General features: G+C 43.7%; 1 protein-coding gene and 1 long non-coding RNA gene across 6 annotated transcripts in view; one reads left to right on the top strand and one right to left on the bottom strand.

The window, feature by feature from the left end:
- Positions 1-2,430, top strand: part of LOC135092669 (neuronal membrane glycoprotein M6-a-like) — a 36,005-nt gene extending 33,575 nt beyond the window's left edge. For all 5 annotated transcript variants that reach the window (XM_063991273.1, XM_063991275.1, XM_063991276.1 and 2 more), the window contains one exon: positions 7-2,430. In XM_063991273.1, coding sequence (XP_063847343.1) covers positions 7-135 — 129 coding nt within the window. In that variant the 3' untranslated portion in view covers positions 136-2,430. The remainder of the gene's footprint in view (positions 1-6) is intronic.
- A 9,107-nt stretch (positions 2,431-11,537) lies between these two features.
- The window catches only part of LOC135092672 (uncharacterized), a 30,613-nt gene continuing 21,044 nt past the window's right edge, over positions 11,538-21,106 (bottom strand). Inside the window, exons 4-5 of the long non-coding RNA XR_010262997.1 lie at positions 12,672-13,008; positions 11,538-11,826 (exon numbers count right to left, since the gene is read on the bottom strand). This is a non-coding gene — a long non-coding RNA (uncharacterized LOC135092672). The remainder of the gene's footprint in view (positions 11,827-12,671; positions 13,009-21,106) is intronic.

The following is a 21,106-nucleotide window of genomic DNA, read 5'->3' as shown; positions in this document are numbered from 1 at the left end:
TCACAGGTGCACTACTTGATGTGCCTGGCAGCAAACTATGCCCACATCAAGGACCAGGAGAAGTTCATGGACCTTCAGGAGATCCAGTTTCTGCACGAGTCCGAGATGTCCACTTTGCCCAAAGACCGATTCTAGGACACCGCCCAAGGGATCTATTGGCGCAGCACCCAGCAAGGCCGCTACTACTGAGAATGTGACACATGGGTACTCCAACTCATGGTCACATGGCCTTAAGGCGGCAACACTGTGTCCTCACAGGAGCGAGCCATCTGGCAGCACCACCACAGTCCACTGCCCCATGATGGGGTGCATTCCACTCAGCGCTGGAGGTCTGGTCATTTTGGTGGCACTCTTGGATGAAGACAAAAATACCAGACTTCCTTAACTGTGCTGTCGAGTGGAATGAGCTGTGTCAAGATGCTGCAAGATGGCAGTGCCTTGGTGCCCTGTCCTAACACCTGCTGGGTGTGGTAGAGAGGTGGAATGGTCACACTGCCTTCTCACGCTGCGGCAGTGGTGAGGCAGGTGCGCTGCACACTGTGAGAGCCACTGAGCTGGTCCTCTGTTGGCTGGGTTGGCTGTGCTGGAGCTTGTTGGCTGCTTCTGCTGCTGCTACAAGTTGCTAAGATTATATTTTAGCATTACTTTTAAAATAAAAATAGGTTTCTTCTTGTAATTTGTAGTTTAGAGGCTGCTTTGTGTAGCTTCTCTAGCAGGCTTGTATGGTAAGGATATACTTTTGAATGAATTTGCATGTATTCCTGCAGGATCTACAGACTTGTACATTTTTGTTGTCCTGAATGAAGAGATTGGCAGTGAAGGATATAGCTGCCTCTGAACTCTGGCCTGTGGTCCTCCACTGCTACCCATTCACAAAGGATGGACAGCATTTTTACCTATATTTATTATTGATCAGTCAGGGAAAATGTTTCAGTAATTATTTTATATTTCATAGAATCACACCAGGGCATTCAGGCTGTTCCTGTCTCAATAGGAGGTTGTCTGTCATTGTTGGTATTCCTTCCCTTCCCCTAGCCATCCCAGGTTTGTTGTGTCCTTAAGAGTAATAGCCTTTCCAACTCTTCTGAATTTTAGTGCCTAAGCCAACGATGGGAGGTAGCAAGTGTGTGGCTGACATTGACGTTGTTGAGGATTGTATGAGGGACTGACATTAAGCATGCAAAAACACTTGTAGGCAAGGTCATTTACAGGGTGACTGTCTCTGTCATGGCACTGTAATGCATTAATTACAATGGATCACCAACTGACCTTTACAGACAGTTTGATTATTACCTCTGGCTGAAGAGATCAAGACAGCATAGTGGAAAGTAAATTAATTTGACTCACTTGTTGTAAAGTTGGATGGAGGAAGTTGTGGTGATGTGACTGTTGCCGACTGTGGAATGGTAATGGTGGGGTTGATTCAGTCAGTCAAGCAGTAAGCACCAACACTTGCTGACCATCTGTGGCATACATTCCCAGCAGCTCAGATTGCTGTAGGCACAGTCATCCTAACCTTCTTCAGCTGTGTCCTTGAGGTGATAAGCTGCCGTTTTTGAGTGCATGTAAATTCTTCATGTTGCTCTGTGTGGGAAACAGGTTTATGATAACAGCTGGATGGATGAGGTCAAGGATACTAATCATATATCAGTGTCTTTCCCCATGTAATTATATCAAGATGTGTATCTAACAGGCAGATATTATTGAGTTTGCCCAAAGGGTATAAAGCATGCTTTAAAAGAAGGCCCACAAGTTTTTAAGAGTGTGAGAGTGTATATGAGTGTGTGTGTGTGTGTGTTTATGTGTGTGTGTCATAAGCTGTTCACTCTAACACTACTAACACCCTTGTCACTTCACAGCTCAGGCCAGACTAAGGTCACCTGTTCTGCTCTGTTCTGCACTTCACAGTCCATACTTGTATTGTGTTACACTTTCCTTCCCTGTCATACTTGCTGCTCTGTGTTGCTCTGCTCTGCCTTTTATTGCTGCACTGCTCTGTACTTGTTGCTCTGCACTAATAACACACTAATCGTCAACCCAGCTCAGCCCAACAGAAGTGTTTAGCTTCCACGGATCCCTTGGGTGAGTCTTAACTATTAAAATAAACAAGGCACATTGGTGTCGGAGGAGAATGTGCTGTTTTGTTAGAAGGGGAACATTTTGTTGTGATGGGCTAGAGATGTTAGTTTCAAAGTGGTAACAAATTATCTGTGTCTGAGCAACCTCAGGAAACACAGACTGTGTGTGCCTTGACAATAAGCTCAGACTGTGTGTGTGTGTGTGTGTGTGTGTGTGTGTGTGTGTGTGTGTGTGTGTGTGTGTGTGTGTGTGTGTGTGTGTGTGTGTGTGTGTCACCTATGTGTATCATGGACCCACTAAATATATACTGTATGTTGCCACCACCTTTGTAATAATAAATTTTTATACCTATTGATTGTCTGAGAACATCATATCTTTTGCCAACATACTTATAAAATTTAAATAAGATATATACCTTATTCTAAAAGGACCAATTAAGTCCCACAGCATTAAATTAGTATATATATATTAGATCATAGTAACTGCTGCCTGATTTTTGCAATGCCTCTTGTTTTGAAACAAGAAATAGATCTATGGGGACAGCCATGAGGGGCAGTGGGGGGAACCAAACTCCTGGCAAGACACTCAAGGGGAGGGGGGACACACAGATTAATTGCCAAGTCCAACCATAAGTGACCAAGGCCCAAATGGATGTGTGATGGTTTTCACTATCTGCCAGTACAACTTTCAGTTTATAAGTTGAATGAAGTGCACACTTGGTGTCCAGTTGGCAGAAAAAAAGTTCAGGGCATGGTTGGCACAGAAAATAACTAATTGATTGTGTACCAGTTTGGGGGTGTCACAATGCCTGCAGTGACATGGCACCTGTCCAGTAAGTTGATCAAACTATTGGGGAAATAGAAAAAAAATAAATAAACAAAATTTGGAATAATTGAAGGAAAGGTTGGTATATACCTATCAGTATAAACACTCATATAATGGTAAGATTTTTTTTTTTTTCTTCAAATCCGAAGGGAAGGGACATCCTTCCCAGTATCAGAGAAGTCTTCAACTGGTTGATCTCACGTGCCACAACAATGCAAAAATCTAAAATGCAAAACAAATATTGATATTTGTAATTGTCAGAAAAAAAAGGAGTAAAACAAAATAACAAAACGAGAAAATTACATCTTAGGTGAAGTGAGGTAGATATCACAACTCATGAAGACCAAAGCAACTCATGTCCCAGAGTGTGGCGCCTCTCCTCCCATCAGAGAAAGGAGGAAAGTTGTACCTTCCCGCACAGCACTGAAGCGGGCACAGTTCACACAGCTAAATTATTCCACACATCTGGTAAATCTCAGCCAGGTACTGCAGTCATCGCTTGTGGGAGGGATGCATGGAGGGAGGGAAATAAAGTAAGGGTGACTTTAACTGGTTGACCAGGAGACGCCACGCACTGCAAACACGCGGGGAGGCTATCACATTCTGTCCCGGATAACAGACAGACAATGACGAGCATCACGAGTATTCTTCCTCTACCAGTGAAGAAAGGGCAGTGCTGGGGTCAAGACGACCAGAGGAGGTGGCAGTAATGCCAGGTACACTTAAGTCCCGCCACGTGCACTTAGTCTTGATGCGTCTTGCTGAAGCGTGCCAGACAAGGTAGGAGTGTGACGCGTGAATCAAACTCACGCATATGATTGACCGTAAGTTCCGAAAAATTATGATTAGGCAGAAAAAAAAGAATCTGCATGAACACTGAATGCCAAATCAAAGCCACGCCCAATTGATCGCAAGCTCCACACACTCCAATCAACTTCGTGACGCTCATCGATCGATTCTCTGTAATAGATTTCCGGCTTTTTATTTGCCCTTTGGCCCGAGGAAGTGTGTCGCGTTTTAGCGATGTGCCATTGTATATTCATGGAGCTATTTGCATACAGAACCGTCATTGTCGCTGGCTGGGGGAAACTAGATTGGAAAAAAAGTGGCCGTGCACCGCGCAAAGCTTCATAATTAATAATAAATTAAAGTTGTCATGTAAACACTTACTATTATTGTTATGAATTAACGAACCTGGAATTGATTCGCAGCTTTACAGATCAAATCAAGTTTATTATGCGGCACGTTGTTGTTGAATAATGAAGCAATTTGTCGAAAATAATAATTAGGGTAATTTAATTTTTCATTGCGTGACAAGTGATAGTTTTAATAGAAATATGGATTCACGAATAATGATAATGTGGTCACGTTAACATTACATTAACTGGATGTTCTGGGCTATGGTACTTTGATTTGGATGACGTACAAAAACAAAATGGAAATTTCTCTCTCTCTCTCTCTTTCTCTCTCTCTCTCTCTGAGTAGCTACTACATTTTACATTAGAGAGGCAAGGAGAGGCTGGGCTAGGAGGACCAGTGAAAACAAAGGATTCCCCATAAGCCACAGGCACGCGGGACGGAGAGGTAGGTAAGCATTCACCGCCTCCTTGATCTCTCGCCAGCCACGCACGTCACGTCTGCCTCCTTGGGCCCCTCACCGCCTGGACTGCTGGACCGGGCGGCGACGTGTGTGGAGAAAGGAGTGAGAGACTGAGAACCTTATTCAGAAACGTTCCGCTCTCTCACCACAACTGTCTTCAAAGGCCACAGAGATATTTAACCGTGTCCTCAAGAGTGTTTCTCCGGTTATTAAGTAGAAAGTAGAAAGAAATCTTGTTAATCTGTCACTACAACCATAAAAAAATAGTGGAAGTAGCGGTCATGTTTTAGAGTACGGTCCTGAGCAACAAAATTAGACGTTAAAAGTGCGATTTTGATGAAATGGAGAAAAAAAAAGAAAAGAAAAGATAAGATGATTATAAAGGTTAAACACGAGGAAAACGAAGATACAACGAAGGACAAAAGATAAAAAAAAAAAAACTTGAAGGTTAAACGAAGGAAAGAGAAAAGCAAACAAACAAACAAACGAAAACACAACGAAAGACAGAAGGTAAAAAGAAAAAAAAATAACAAAAGACTTGAAAATGATAGAACTTAGCAGAAAAAAAACGAAAAAAACGAAAATACAACGAAACAAAAGATGAAAAAAAAAAGAAAAACTTGGAAATGACAAGAGTTAAGAAGGAGAACAAAACAGTGCGCTAAATCCTACACCACTTATGCTTTAACGTAATGCAATATGAAACTCACCGGAATAAAAAGAAATCACACAACGGAACTTATGCAAATGTGTTAATGTGTTTTAGAAGAAGGACGTGATTTGATGAAAGTGTTTGTCAGAAATATAAAGACCGAGCGTATTGGAGAAGGATGATCCGCTGTGGCGAAATGGGAGCAGCTGATAGGAGTAGTAGTAGTAATTTGTCAGAAACGAAAAGGAAAAGAAAAACAAAATCAAGTGAGAAGGGAAGAATATATGAATAAAGAGAATTATAATAAAAAAAAAATATCAGGGAGGATGTGCGTCTATAAGAGTCAGAAAGAATGTGATTCTGTAGAGTTTACCAAAGAAGATGCGAGACAATAACTGTTTATCAAAAAGGATTCGATGCAAAAAAAAAAAAAATAAATCAGAGGATAGGATAATCATAATTATAGTTTGCCAGTTTTACCAGAAAAAAATGGTAGTCAGAAACGATGCAATTACAGAGAGTGAAAAAAAAAGCCAGAAATGATGAAATTTAATAAAATAAGGTAATTGGATATCAGGAAGGATACTAATGGAAAAAGAAAAGGTTCGTTAGACAAGATGCGATTCTATAGTATTTTGTTAAAATGGATAAGATGTTGCATATGTATATAAAAAAAAAAAAAAATAGAAAGGACGCAACACTACAAATAAGTGGAGCATAAAGACACGTGTCAGTCGGAGAGGGTGCGTTGCGATGCGATAAAATGCATCACTCACCAAAACCTGACACACACGTGGTGGTAATCAGACACATTGAGCGACGCTAATTGAAGGGAATTAACGATAGATTGCATTCACGTGGCGCTGCTGCATGCGTGTTGTAATGAAATAGACAAATCACTCACTTTGGACGGCGGGATAAATGGAACAGCCGACGCTTCTGTCTGACTAACAGTGTTCACCTAGCCAGCCAGCAAGCCAACCAGCGGAGGGGTGAGCGGCGCCACACACTCGCCCGCCGCGTTACCTGCTGGAAAAGAGGTAATTGTGTCATCGAACTCACGCCTGAAAGAAAAAAAAAAAAGAAAGATGGAAAGGTAACTTTCTTCATTGGCTAATAATAATCATGGCCTTTTTCCCTTTGATAATAATAGTAATGTCAAAATAACTGTTTCTTTCTTCTCGATAATGCATTAATAATTATAATTGTTCTAATTTTGGTTTAAGGAAAAAATGAATCAATAAAATGCATAATCGATTTCCAGCTCATTATTATAAAACAATTGAAACTTAACACCTCCATTTATTATTTTTTTCTACAGTGTAGTAAAGATTATACTATAAAAAATAAAGGAAATAAATAACTGAATCCAAATTGACAATCAAACGATGGAAATTCAGTTATCTCACTGAGCTCATGGGTCTTCTCCTTTTACAACATGATAAAGGTTGTGCTTTCAGCTGGAGGACTTTGGAGAGTAAATGGCCAGCAGCGCGGACGTGGAACCAACGCGGGCGTGTAGGGAACGTGGGCGTGGAGGGAGCACGGGCGTGGAAGCAGCACGGGCGTTGAGACAATAGAGGCAGTTTCCTCATGAAATCTCGGATGATCGCCAGCCTCAACATTTCCGTGACTCGTTCTGACACAAGGGAGACCTTCGCGCTGTAATTAGAGGCAGAGCTCCCTGCTGTCCCCAATTTGAGGAATAACATGCATCTCTTCCTCAGATTATCGAGCCGTGACGCTCAGCTGACAGGCACCCGGGGAAGTAAACATGCAGGCAGTCTCTCTCTCTCTCTCTCTCTCTCTCTCTCTCTCTCTCTCTCTCTCTCTCTCTCTCTCTCTCTCTCTCTCTATGAAATTAATATTGGACATCTGTTGAGCGCTATCACAGGCAGGAGTGGAATCAATAGAAACCCAAGGGCTGTACTCTTTAACGTAATGAAGCGGCCAGGGTGGTGAGCGGTGCTGGTGGTGGGGATGGAAGCACATTATCAGAGCAATTGCGATATTCACGGCCATCTCATTCGGGAAAGTATAAAACTCTTAATTTGGAGGTTGTGGTTTCATGCCCCCACGATGGGCGACAAGCACTCAGATCACACTCAAGTGACGATGAGACCTCAGGTCAAATAGGGTTCCCTAAACAACTGTGTTCCCACGATCCCCGCCCAGGACATGATCACCAGCCACCGGTCAGCGTCGCCACGGGGAGGGAAGCCTCAACCACCCACCACTCGCTACAGACGGAATGACACACCACTACCACCACTACACTGGTGTCCTTACAGATAATGCTGGATGGCACCTGCTGGTCTTGTTGCCTCAGTTAGGGAAGCGTCTGTACGTCTGGCACGAGAGGAGAGGCACCCGTACCCCTCTCCCCACCAGCAGATTGGGACGGCACGCGCCACTCAGCTGCTGATGGAGAGGGAGGAGTGAGGTCCCTTGCCAGGGTTGCTGGCTAACCTACAGCACAGACAAGTAGTCAGTCGCTACCTTCCGAGGCCTGCCACGCACAAAGATTTACTCATGTGCTCAACAGGGAGCCCCAACTCACTTTCACACGCCTCGCCACCTCGGAGCTGCAGTGCTTCTTGCTCCCAGCAGTACATAGTGAGCCGAGCACAGAAGATCAACCAGTGATGACACACGGCGAAGCAATTTTTAGTTTTCAACTTAGTGTGTCTGTATCACACTGCTCGCCTTGTGGTGCGCACACACACACACACACACACACACTGGCGACTGGCATTTCAGTGGGCATTTTTTTTATTAGATTTTTGTTGCCCTTGGCCAGTGTCCTTCCTACATAAAACACACACACACACACACACACACACACTACGAGTTCCACCGTGACGTAACAAATTTTAGGTGGGAGAGGGAACATTTTTTCTAGTCCGCACCACGTGACCTCATTGCTGCAGAGCCATAACTTAAATCATCCAAACATTTCAGAGTAGGTTCTCGTTGCGGTGTTCGCTGGGGGCACTTCTGGCAGCCACGGGTTCGCGCCCCACACAAATTAGTGCAGCCTAACTCGCCGCGCCGCGCACACAACACAGCGGGGCCTGTCTGGCAATATGTGACTACACGTTTAATTTTTATAAATTGCCTCATCACTGCTAACGAGGGTGTGGCGGGGCGGAGGCCGGCCCGGTAACGCTTTTTTTTAGGATAAATTACTGAACACTAATGAAGACCTATTGTACAGTACACAAAAAAAGGTTGAGAGAGAGAGAGAGAGAGAGAGAGAGAGAGAGAGAGAGAGAGAGAGAGAGAGAGAGAGAGAGAGAGAGAAACCCGATCACCCATAAAACCAACAGCCGCTCTTGAACTTAAAGTCAATTTGCATTTATCGCAGTGAGCGTGGCCCAAGATGCATGCCTCACCTGCGCCCTGCTTAAGAGACGCATGGCTCCCCGAGGCCTGTAAATCCTGCTTGGCGTCACGGCACACTCCACCCAACCGTACCAGACCAGCCCTGCCCTGACCGCTCCGCTAGACTCATTTTCTCCCTTGCGTTGGAATACTTGTTTCTCCGTGTTCATTACCGATTCTCACTGGTCTCCTAAACTCAGAACACACACACACACACACACACACACACACACACACACACACACACACACACACACACACACACACACACACACTCTCTCTCTCTCTCTCTCTCTCTCTCTCTGGCAAGACAATACTGACAAGACACCCTAAGCCAAGTGGCGAGTGAAAGTAAAGTTATCATAGACATATGATAACAACGCATAATGTGGGGTTTGTTTCTTTTTATCAAGAATGACTGATCGATTAAGTGACTGATTTATTGAGATTTGGTGCTAGAAAAATTAGACCACAAGGCACCGGACGTTAAATGTTAGGATTTCAACAACAACAACAATAATAATAATAATAATAAAATTACAACCAAAAACTGACAAACAAGGAAGCTGTATTAAACACCACCACCACCACCACCACCACCACCGACAACAATACGGTAATCTTGGAGAGAGAGAGAGAGAGAGAGAGAGAGAGAGAGAGAGAGAGAGAGAGAGAGAGAGAGAGAGAGAGAGAGAGAGAGAACGGCGCTGCGTGAACCCTTGGCCAGACACGGGACCCGATGCGTGGCAGACATGAGCTCTTAGGGTTAATCTCGATAAAGTAATGAGGTTTGCCGGGTTAATGGGCAGCTAAGGGCCGACCCGCGTGACTCTTGGGTCCCCTCATCCCTAGGGCCGTATTCTGAAACACTACGCGCTCTCATCACAACTGTGTTTCGTAGGTCACTCAAGGTACCATATTTTGAAACAGTTCTGTCCGCATCTCCACTACTTTAAAAAAAAGGCTCTAGTTGAAGTTGCGCGGGTTTTTAAGGGTGTTTTTACAGTTCTACAGACAGATGAACAAGATTTATATTTTATTCGTGTTTTCTTCCCATTCCTCACTCTTGCACCGATCTCCCTCGTCCCTCTGCTCTCTCCTTCCTTATTTCTCCTGCTCCTCCTCCTCCTCTTCTATCATGTCCCAGTCTTCGTTCATCTTTCTTGGCGACACTTCATTTCCTTTCCTTGCCTCATTTCCATTTATATTTGTGTCTTACATATGTTTTTTTTTCTATTTTTTTCTTGTTTAAATAACTTAATTTCTTTGTTTTACAACTCTCTCTCTCTCTCTCTCTCTCTGACCAAGTGTATTTATTAAGTAGTTTGTTGACATCTGGTTGTGAAAACGATGATATAATAATAATAATAATAATAATAATAAGTGACAAGTTGCTCTGGTGTGAGGAAGATGAAGTGTGACTGGGTGATGCGCACCACAAAAGAAAAGAAAAAAAAAATACAACCGCTAATGAAATAAACTAATAAATAAATTCATACTTCGTGTCGTACAGGAATCTTGGCCCTCTCTTTTCAACGTAACGCACTGCCTGGGTGAAGTTATGCCCCCCGTCTTCACCCCACCGCGGCAAGCACCAGGCAGACAGCCCAGCAGGTGTATGGCATCGCTCAAAACACTTCCACGCCTCTCCGCTTCTGCGTGACTCCAGCCAGCGGAGACTTGAGGTGTAATACAAACTGGGATTTAGGGACTGCAAGAACGATTTCCCAACGCACTTTAATATAAAAAAAAAAACAACCAGGGGAGGATATGATCTTTAACAGGGACATTTGAAACTAAACATCAAACTCTCTAAATCTGAATAGCGAAGGAAAGAATGAATGAAGCTTAGGTGAAAATAAATAATTAGTTTTGCCTCTTCCTTCTCTGTCTCTTGAAAGGTAAGTGTAGAAAGATCTTTGGTTGATTAGTGAAATAATAACAACGGCAACGATAACTACAACGGTAACAACGACGACAACAACAACGACAAAGACAACAACAGCAACGACAAAGGCGGCAACAACAACAACAACAATAATAATAATAGCAATAATAGTAACAACAACAACAACTTCAAAGCAGTTATTTGGAAGTATTTTGGAGGACTTTTCTCCGGAATAGTTGGTCGTCAAGATTTTAGCAATAATATGTAGGCGCTAATAAAGAGGTACTTGAAATGAGAGCTGTCCCAAGTATTTTACTACCATCGTTTATTTTTATTCTTTTATTTTCATTTTTATTTTACTATAACACACTGCGTCGGCAACACTTAGCTTTGCGAGTCACTGGATGCATTTCCCTCGTCACATTTTTTTAATGGAATAAAAACAAACGCCACTTGCCATTCATAGAAGCCTGTGCGAAGATTACCATATTTATAGACAGGAGGGAGAGCCGCTATGTGAAATATTACTCGAGATTTAAGGAAAAAATTTAGTCGCCCTCCCCTACACTGCAGTTGCTTCATAAAGAGATGCTTCGGGATTTCAGACCTGTTTGTTGTTGTTTTGTTTTGTCCTGTTATTTCAACTTTTATCATGAATAATGACCGTGGAAAAAGGCATTACTTATATTGAGGCGGGTGAATGCAAAGAGGCTTCAAGATACCCTATAACAGTAAGGTAAGTGATGTTGGGCATATTTAATTAAGACGAATGAAGACTGGAAAGTGTTTTCTGGATTACTTGAAGGTAGATCTCACAACAACCTATGCCTTGATGCTTTACCTTCACGGCGCGCCTCCCTCTCCGACTCCAAACTTTCTTATCCCGTCGACCCCTTCAACTAATTTCACTGTTCGGATTTCATCTTTATATTGAAGAGGGAATGCCAAAGATAAAATTAATTTGTATGATATAACAAACAAATAGACGCCAAAACAAAATATACTTGTTTCATATTGAAATTAAATCAGATTAGATTTATATTTCCCTTGTGATGAATTTTCCTCTGGTGATGAAAGTGAAGGGAGGAGGAGAAGAGATTTCCCCTATGTTTGGAAATGCTGCTTTAATGTGTACCAGCAACTAATCACAAATAAACTTAAGAATAACAAGTCTGCTGCTGCTCGTTCCTTCTCTGTGTTCCTTTCAGCTGGTGCAGGAAAACGCAAGGCATAGTGGTACAGAAGTCCCGCATCACTAAGAAAGTCATTCCTCAAGGAGCATTGTCGTACAAGAAAATCCTCCACTGACTACTAGCGAAGCGGAGTTATTGGAGTTTGCATTTGAGCGAGTCAGCCCAACCGTTACGCTGTCCACATCAAAAACTCCTCAGCCTCTGTCTGGAAGGAAAGGTTTATCTCATATACAGAACAATCACGTCCTTCAGGTTCACTTGGTGGATAATGTACATGCGTATTTTGATGCATTGGCCGATCTCTATTTGCGAGTTATTTCATTTTAGCAAGAGGCGCCTCACCATTCCCTCGTTCCCTGGCTGCCTGTTGTGTATTCATGGAATCATTTACATAAAGAACCGCAATTGTCGGTGACCGGTACAAGTTAGATTGAAAAAGCACCTCTTTCATTACACTCGGTCTTAGGAGGTAAGTAAATTTGGGTTGCAACACACACACACATATCTAACAGCAAGTAGGTACGGGAGGTCAGCCGAGGGGTTGTAATCTCGCTGATCGCCACTATCCAGAGCAGCCTCCCAGGTCTTAACGGGGGCTGAAATTCAAATCGCCCGGGGGAGTGGCTGCTGGCTGTCCGCAATTTAAACCGCCCGCTCCCTCGATAAAATATGGGGTGTCCAAAATACCTCCTTTAACCCGTAAAAGACCCCAAACATCCTTCTTTTAACCCATAAAAGGCCAAAACATTAAAGGAAATGTAGATTATGTATTAAAAAGAGAAGAATAAACAGTCATTCCTGTCATAAATCAAAGACGTAGTTGCCCTAATCACTCTTCACTTGCCTCAAGATTTACAAAGACAAATGATCTCACTGGGCCACGTTGTTATATCACTAGAGTTGATTGAGAATACTAAAAAATCACTCGAGGCTTGGATCACCCACTGAAAATAATTATCTTGTAGTTACTAAATGACTGATTTATTGTGTGAGGCATAAATGTAGTAGGTATTTGTTGTATATTCAGTTAAACACTTTAATGGAACTCACTTGGAATCAGTGGACATCATACCTCGTAGCACCACCCTACAGGTCACGCCACCCTACCTTCTGACCTGGGAAATTATCAGGGTACTCATCATGGGTAGCGAGCATCGGCTGTACTTTATCCAATGGTGGTGCCACTCCGGGATACGGTTCAGTGTGTACTGCCTGTCTCCTGGAGGTCCATGATGCACCAGTATTCTTTTGGTGTGTACGGCAAGATTTCCCGATGCCTGGTGACTGTGTTGTGGGCCGGCCAGTCTTGCCTCTTCGCTCAGCCGTCTGTGCGACTCGAAGCCCCGAATGCGTGAGATGGAGACATTTCATTGACTCACAGCCAGTCCTTTGTAAAATAATTTAAATAAATAATCCTAAATTCTCTATCTTAACAACCATGTAGTAATGTGATCATCGTCATTTATCCTCAATTACGTACGTATTGATGTACTACGTGTTCTATTTACAGTGATGTTGATTCGAGAAGAGTCGAGTCCCTAACTATCAGTCTCGCTACTCTAAGCCTCGCTCAAGTAAGTTCGTATAAACTACTTTTTACATTAAGTTATCATTGTTTCTGTTATATCAAGTATTTCCCACAGTCACGACGAACAGCCTGAGCCTGAGTAACCGGCTTTGGGTGTATCAGGGGCTCGTTTCTAAAATAAAGAACAATCAATAAGAGATCAAGAAGGAATAAAGAAGACTAGAACAGCAGACCAAACACCAAACAATGATTGGCGCTGCCGCTGCTCAGACTGAAGTGCTTTTATCATCTGCATCACCCTCTCGTCCCCAAAGTGCAACTCAAACAAGAAACACAGGGATAAGAGACTTTGCCTTTACTGGACTGGTGCGAGTCAATTCCCTTGCGTGCCCCTTCCCAGACACCTGCCCGTCCAACACGACAACCACGCAGCTAGAAAAAGAAGAGGTCGTGAGCTGATTCGTATAGACTTCGCGCCAGACTCCCATGTCACTGCCAACCCATCTCCTGCAGACAACGCCTTCCTTACCACATACATCAAGACGTCCACAGTCACCAGAGGTGTTGCATACAATGAGACTGCAGACGCGGCTGCCAAGAAGGCACTTCATTCTACCGTTACAGCACTCTTACAGCATCTCCATTACAAGGACTCCACTTCGCCGAGCCCTCCAAGCTTTATTTCGTCGTGAACTGGTGAGCGAGGCAGCCCTCGCCTCACCATCAGCTCACTGGTGTGCCACAGCTACTCCCCACTACAGTAACCATTCATCTCCTGGAGACGTCCCCAACTCCTAGTCTGAGCATGCACAGACTTCTCCTGTGATACAAGTGCTGCTAAAAACGAAGCCTTAATGACAGAGTATGAACATTGCTCCGAGAAACAAGACGCTCTACTCCTTCACCATCTCCAGTGCTCAGGCACTTCCAGACTTAACGCAACAAAGCTTGATTCGACGTCCCGCAGTTTCTCCTCTCACTACTCGATCTCACTCTCTTGAGGCCCGTCAAAGCCTCGCATCCACCTCGCTAATTTCCCCGTCCCTCCCAAACCCACACCGGCAACCTGCGTCCCGGACAGCTGTCTGGCTCCTGCCGCGTCTCAAAGAACATCCTGGCCTGACTCGCCGGGCCTTCGGGGCATGCAGCCACTCCACCACAAGGAGGCTGTACACCGGATGATGGGCAGGGCTCGGGTCTAATCCGTCCAAATCCATCCCCTTCCGCTTCCCCCCTACCCACCCACGAGCCTTCAGCGTCAAGCACCTCATGCATGGTTGGGCCGCCGCCTTCACGAGGGACTGGAGCGATGACGGCCGCTTCCTGACTCCCTGTCACCAGAGCCAGTCTCCCTTCACTCACCCGAGAAATTGGAGCAGGTCTGATCATCCATGGCGGATCAGCTGAACGAAAAATAATATCATTTAATCCTGGGCCTCTACTGACAAAATAGTCCCCAAGCCTCTACTGACAAAACATGGTTTATCCTTCCGACTAAACTGCTACAGCACGAGCAGCCACGATTGTGTACTACAACACCCAGAACAGAGGACAGCACTTGATAGGATGATGGCAACCCAGAGTGGGCTGCAGAACACCACACAGACGCCTTAATGACGCGAAAGTGTGCAGCACAGGGGGAAGAGAGTCACTGCCTTCACCACAATATTGCGATGATGAGGAGGCGATAAATGGCTAAAATGCGAGGATCTGTCGGAATCCTGTGAGCAATGTGTGATGGTGGTGGTAGTGAAGGTGTCAGGCAGAGATGTGAGAATTTATGAGAATACTGTGAGGGAAGGTGAGGATACAGAGAAGGAGGCGTTGCGTGAGGTATGATGACTTATGAGAACAGAGAGAGGAAATGTGAGGATGATGAGGAGGAAAAAGTCGGGATGAGCTGCGTAAATTGTCCGGAATACATTTAATATGGAGAGGAGAGGAGCCGAAGCAGGATTAAGCAAAGATGGCTTATAGAACGACGAGTAAGGATGAAGAGAACGAACCAGGAGAAGCTACGAGGATTTACTTGAACAATGAGGGCGGAAAGGAAATTTTCGGCGGAGTAAAGCAGAACAGGGAGGGAGTGTGAGGGAGTGGAGAGCCGCCCAGGGGTGAGGCGTGGGGATGAGGTGCGGCAGGGACAGGTGAGGCAATAAGGGGGATGTTGTGGAAGACTCGTGCTGCTCTGTATTGATTCACCTGACCCAGAGACCCCCCTGTGTGTGTGTGTGTGTGTGTGTGTGTGTGTGTGTGTGTGTGGCAGTGTGTGTGGCAGTGTGTATATAGGTGACGGGACTACTCAGGAAACAGGAATATTTAGTTTTGTTAGTGTACTTTTGTTTATTTGTTTTGTTTTGAGTGTTTGCTTCGTGTATAATTATTATTATTATTATTATTATTATTATTATTATTATTATTATTATTATTATTATTATTATTATCTTTATTATTATTTGTGTGTGTGTGTGTGTGTGTGTGTGTGTGTGTGTGTGTGTGTGTGTGTGTGTGTGTCTAATTTTATACTTGGTTTTGTTTTATGCACTTTTTATTTTGTTTTGTTTCATGTATTTTTATTATTATTATTATTATTATTATTATTATTATTATTATTATTATTATTATTATTATTATCTTCTTTTATCTATTTTCATTAACTATCCGTATATTTTCATACTCAACGGAAGCAAGTGCAGTACTTTCTGGGTCGCGTATCATAGCATCGTCCATCAATTTAATCGACCTTTGAATTCCATGGAGGTCACTTCGTGCTGGACTGCCAAGAGACGTGGCGCGCCCTTCAATATGCTGCGAGGACTCCCGTGACTGGCTCAGCGTACAGCCGGCGCCTCACTGCAGCAGCGACATCATCTATCAAGGTGACGACGATAATTACCTAATTTGTTCCCGGCGCCGCACCAGTACACATCATGCAGCGCCGGCCATGCATGCTGAAAAAAATGTTAGCATCGTTACGGGAAAAGAAATGGGACTCGGTGACTGATTTATAACTCAGTCACGGTCACTCTGTCATGCGGCGCCGCTCGTCAAAAATGTGAAACTGCAGACATCACTAACATGGAACAAGAAGGGAACAGGCAGCTAAAAAATAAGGGGGATAAAAAAAAGAACAAAACAATACAAAACAAAACATAAATGTAGTACAACGAGGGTTCAGTCTGCCCACCACAGTCTGGTTGTCTGTCTGTCTGTCTGTCTGTCTGTCTGTCTGTCTGTCTGTCTGGCCTTTTCACACAATTAAAGCCGAATGAGGGGATAAAACTAACTCCTCCGCCACTAAATGGCTGACAGCCCCCTAATGAAAACAAAACTTTGCAAAATTCCGTCGGTATCTAGAATTATCAAAACTACAAACTTTATTGACTAATCTGTTTCATGGTTTGAAGGTCAGTCAGTGGATAATACTGAAATAACAAACGTCTTCACCCGAAAGCTGGGTTAGATTAGTTTAGCTTATGTTTAGATTAGATAATTCCGTTGATTAATCTCATTGTTGATCCCTTTACTGTATAGATCGTGATTTGAAAAGACATCATATTTTACCCACTGCAGGTTAAATTTCTATGATACTCGAAATCAGAAACAGGAAGCAGTCAGGACCCGCTACAATTCAAATCGCTTTACCCTCTGACCAATGAACTGAAACTGCCAAGTATTGAGTGTTAGAAAGTCACGTTAATTATCAATATCTAACAGAGTAGGAGTGCAGATGGAGCGAGAGTCTAATTGTACAAACAAAACACGACGATTAAGTCAAGTGGAATGAGGCTTAGGAAATATACTTAATGGTGACACAAATGGCTTGGCGGGAAGGGGAGACGAGAGGGGCCAAGCGAGAACCGACGACGATATTGGAACCTTAATGATCGGTGGCCGCTGCAGGAGGGCGAGAGGGAAGGGCGGGAAATATTAAGCAGGAAGGACACAAGGAGAAAAGGGAGTGGGGTGGGAAGTAGGTAAGACAGATGGATGAGTGGGAAAGGGTAAGCAACGTTCAGGAAGTTAGAAGGACTGCAAATAATCAGCAAAAAGGATTGAAGTATGAATGAAAAGGGAAGGATATAATTAAGATAAGAACGTTCACAAGGAAAAAGGGAGAAGAGGAGGAAGACAGGGATAAGTGGAAAAAGGCTAAGGGATATTCAGGAAGTTGTAAGAAGGGAAGGATAAAGGAAGAGAAGACATAAAATAAACATGAGGGACGGAAGTATGAATGGAAAGATAGGAAATAATCAGAAAAGCACGTAGGGCAGAAGAAAGGGAAAGAGGGAAGTAATTATCTGAAAGTAGAAAGGATGAAGGGAAAAAAAGGAGTAGGTAATACACAGGAGAGGAAGAAGGACGAAAGAATAAAGGAAAAGAGAGAAAGAACATGCTTGAGGATATAACAGCACCTTTGAATGCCCAAGAGTCGCCTTGGCGAGTTCTGGGGAAAATCGTCCATCCTTTACCAACCGTCCCATCAGAGCTTCAAGAACACTACAGACGCCGCACCTCCAAGGCCCTCAAACTATGAATCACGTCAAATTAAGGTTTTTTTTCAATGACACCTGCCAAAGTCACACGACATCCAAGTACTTCTCGATACATTACGAATCAAAGACAAGGCTGATGAGACCATATGAAACTACCACTTGAAAAACAGAAAAAATACCCAGATTCCAAAGAGATTCGAACTGATATTTAATCTCTTAACAGCTGAAGTAACTATGGCATTTCTAAACAAGTCTCTCGCCGCTTATATTTGAAGGTCCTCACGTCACGTACAATCTGGAAGCCCACGCCACGTATGTCCCCCTAATTGACACAGGACGGTTAGTAAATGTTAGCAAAAGCAGTCTTAACCAACGGCCCTTCGTGTGAGCAGAGTCAGGAATTTCACAGGTCAGATATCATGCGCCACGCGGGCCGGGCTGACGTGAGAGCCAATACGTAGAGCGCTGAGGTGTGTGCAGCTGTGGGTTTACCTCTGTGGGGTTTGGAAGGGCTGAAAAAATTGTGCTTATTTATGCTTTTTGTCTTTCGTTTTAAGATTTTTACTTTTCGTATCCTTCATTGTGTCCAAGTGTCTGTTTGTCTCTATTTCTTCTTTACTGATACGATGTTTGCTTCATTCATTCATTCATTCATTCATTCATTCTTTCGTTCGTTCATCCGTCCATCTTCTCTACTTGTCTATCAGTATTTCTATTCTCTTTCTCTCTCTCTCTCTCCACACACACACACACACACACACACACACACACACCTTCCAGCAAGTAACGGGCGCAGGAAAGGAAAAACCACAAAGCAAATAGCCTCATAAAGTGGCCGCTGCAGAGTTGCTTGTAAAGTGTGCACTAGTTTATTGTGATACAGGTGAGCAAACTTTTAATGGTGTTGCCAAGTTAAGGTGGAAACACTTAGCGGTGGTTCATAAACACCAATGAGGCGCCGCCCTTCAGTCCGCCCTTCCTCCACCCTCCTTCCCCTCCAGACACGCCACACCCTCCTTCCTCCTTTCTTCCCAGACCTGCCACTTCCTTCTTCCTTCCTTCCATACCCACTTCTCCTTTCCTTCCAGACCTGCCACTCTCTTCTTCCTTTCTTTCGTCCATACCCTCAGCATTTTCTCTCCTTTCCCTCCTTCGTTCCTTGTTTCTTTCTAGACACGCCACACCCTGCTTCCCGTTTTCTTTCTTCCTTCCTTCAAGACACATCACGTTCTCTTTAGTTCCTTCCTTCCAGATCCTTCACATTCTCCTTCCTAGTAGATCTCTGGTCGAAATCTTTTCCAATGTCAGTTTAGCCTAATGAGTGAAGCCTATCTATCTATCTTATGCATTCCTTTCCTCCAGACACAGCTCTCATGTCTCCCGCTTCCACCTCTCCACCTAAGCCTTTTTTATCTTTCCCCGCCAGATGCCAGTCCGTAATCGCCCCCACGTGCCGGCGCCTTGGAGTGTTGTGATCGATGCCTCATTGTAGCGAGGCTCAATTGGTCCCCTGTAGCGCCTCGTCCTTATGGCCCGACACTACCTCGCTGACGCTTTTATGACCACTATTTCTCAGCCTCCCTTCATAAACGATGTGTATGTGTATGTGTGTGTGTGTGTGTGTGTGTGTGTGTGTGTGGTGAATAGGAGTCAGCAGCAATCTTCTCCGGTGGCTACGTTTTTGCAATAGTGCGTCAGGTTACCGTGTTAAGGAAGGAAAGAAAGATTAGGCAAATTTAAAGGGATCTTAAGACAAATTTAAAGGAATATTTGACAAATTTAGAATGTTATGGTTTCTTGCAGCTTCCTTTATTTCTTATGTGTTTATGTTCTATATTCTGGGCAAGAGGCCTGCGGCGGGTTATAACTCACGGCATAGGCCCGTATTAAGAAACGCTTTGCTCTCTCATCGCGACAATTTTCAAAGGCCACTGAGATGATCAGCCGGTTCTCAGGACTGTTTCTCCCGTTAATAGTGTAGAAGTCTTGTTAATATGTCACTACAATCGTACAAATACCCTTAATTGAAAACCTCTCACTTTAACTAGGGCCTTTTGAAAGTAGCTGAGGTGCGGGCAGAAATATTTCAGAACATGGTCGACACTAAGGCACAGGCATCGTTTACACCAACACCTGAGGGCAGTGACGTGTGTAGCGCTGAGACATGTCGGCCAGGAACACAACACTCGCCCTGCCGATGTCCCCTGCAGACGTACAACGGCTGCACTTCAATATCTCACATGCAGGACAACATACAACTCATGAAATATATTCAAGTGCATATCTCCATCATCAGCTTACAAATTATGCATCCAACATCTGTGCATGATTGCCCGGTGTCTTGCTAGAGAGAGAGAGAGAGAGAGAGAGAGAGAGAGAGAGAGAGAGAGAGAGAGAGAGAGAGAGAGAGAGAGAGAGAGCACTACGGTAATGTTTTTTGTGTGTGTATAATACTGCGCTGTGTGTGAGGAAGTGGTGGTCTCTCGTCACCTTAGCTAAGATACAGAATCACACTTCTTTTAACTCGAAGAAACTACGACCAATTATTCATCCTTAGTTCTTATACTCAGAAACCAATCAATTACTATTTATCGTGAATAAAGGGTGCTGCGCCATTACTTATCTAAGATGATTGAAATAGAGCGGGAGAAATTGGAGAGTGAAAAGAGAGCGAGACAGACTGTCTCAAGAAGACATCCAAAAAGCGAAGGATAAGTAGAGTGAAGAGGAGGGCGAGAGGTGGAGATAGAAGGAGGGTTCAAGTGGAGGAGCTGGCTGTAGTGTAAAGGCACGCGTGAGACACATCCATTCAATGAGAAGGCAGAGGTCAAGTGGCGCCTGCCTGGGATGTACAGGCAAGAATCTGTTCCTATAAGACGGCGGACACGTGTATACTCGTGGCCAATAGTGGAGTCAAATAACAATGTATTCACTTCCATTGCGTTTAACTTTTTTCCTTAAACAACCACTAGATTCAGGGAAACGCCTATGAAAACCATAACAACTTCCAATACCACCTGTTAAACTATCAGTAACATCGGGAAATCACTCTTGAAAACCTTCGGACTTCGAATAAATCTCGTGAAACTATCAAGAGAATCATGAAAGCCACCCTGAAAAACTTAGTAACTTCCACTACAGATTGTTAAACTATTACTATGATCATAAAAAAACACCCTTGAAAGCCCCAAGTTGAGCTATTACTAGAATATGGAAAACACCCTTGATAATCTTAGTAATTTCTGTGAGATCCTACTAAACTATTGCTAGAATCAAGAGAACACCCTCGTAAACTTTAGTAACTCCTACTAAAACCTGCTAAACAATCACTAAGAGTATGAAAACACCCTTTAAATACTCTAAATTGCAAAAGACTGCTGAACAATCACTAGAATCATGAAAACACCCTTGAAAAACCTCCAGTAACTTACACCTGTGAAAAAGTACTCCAGACAAGGCGG

Source organism: Scylla paramamosain, chromosome 40 (genome assembly GCF_035594125.1).
Source record: "Scylla paramamosain isolate STU-SP2022 chromosome 40, ASM3559412v1, whole genome shotgun sequence".
NCBI lineage: Eukaryota > Metazoa > Arthropoda > Malacostraca > Decapoda > Portunidae > Scylla > Scylla paramamosain.
This window is presented reverse-complemented; position numbering and strand designations above follow the sequence as displayed.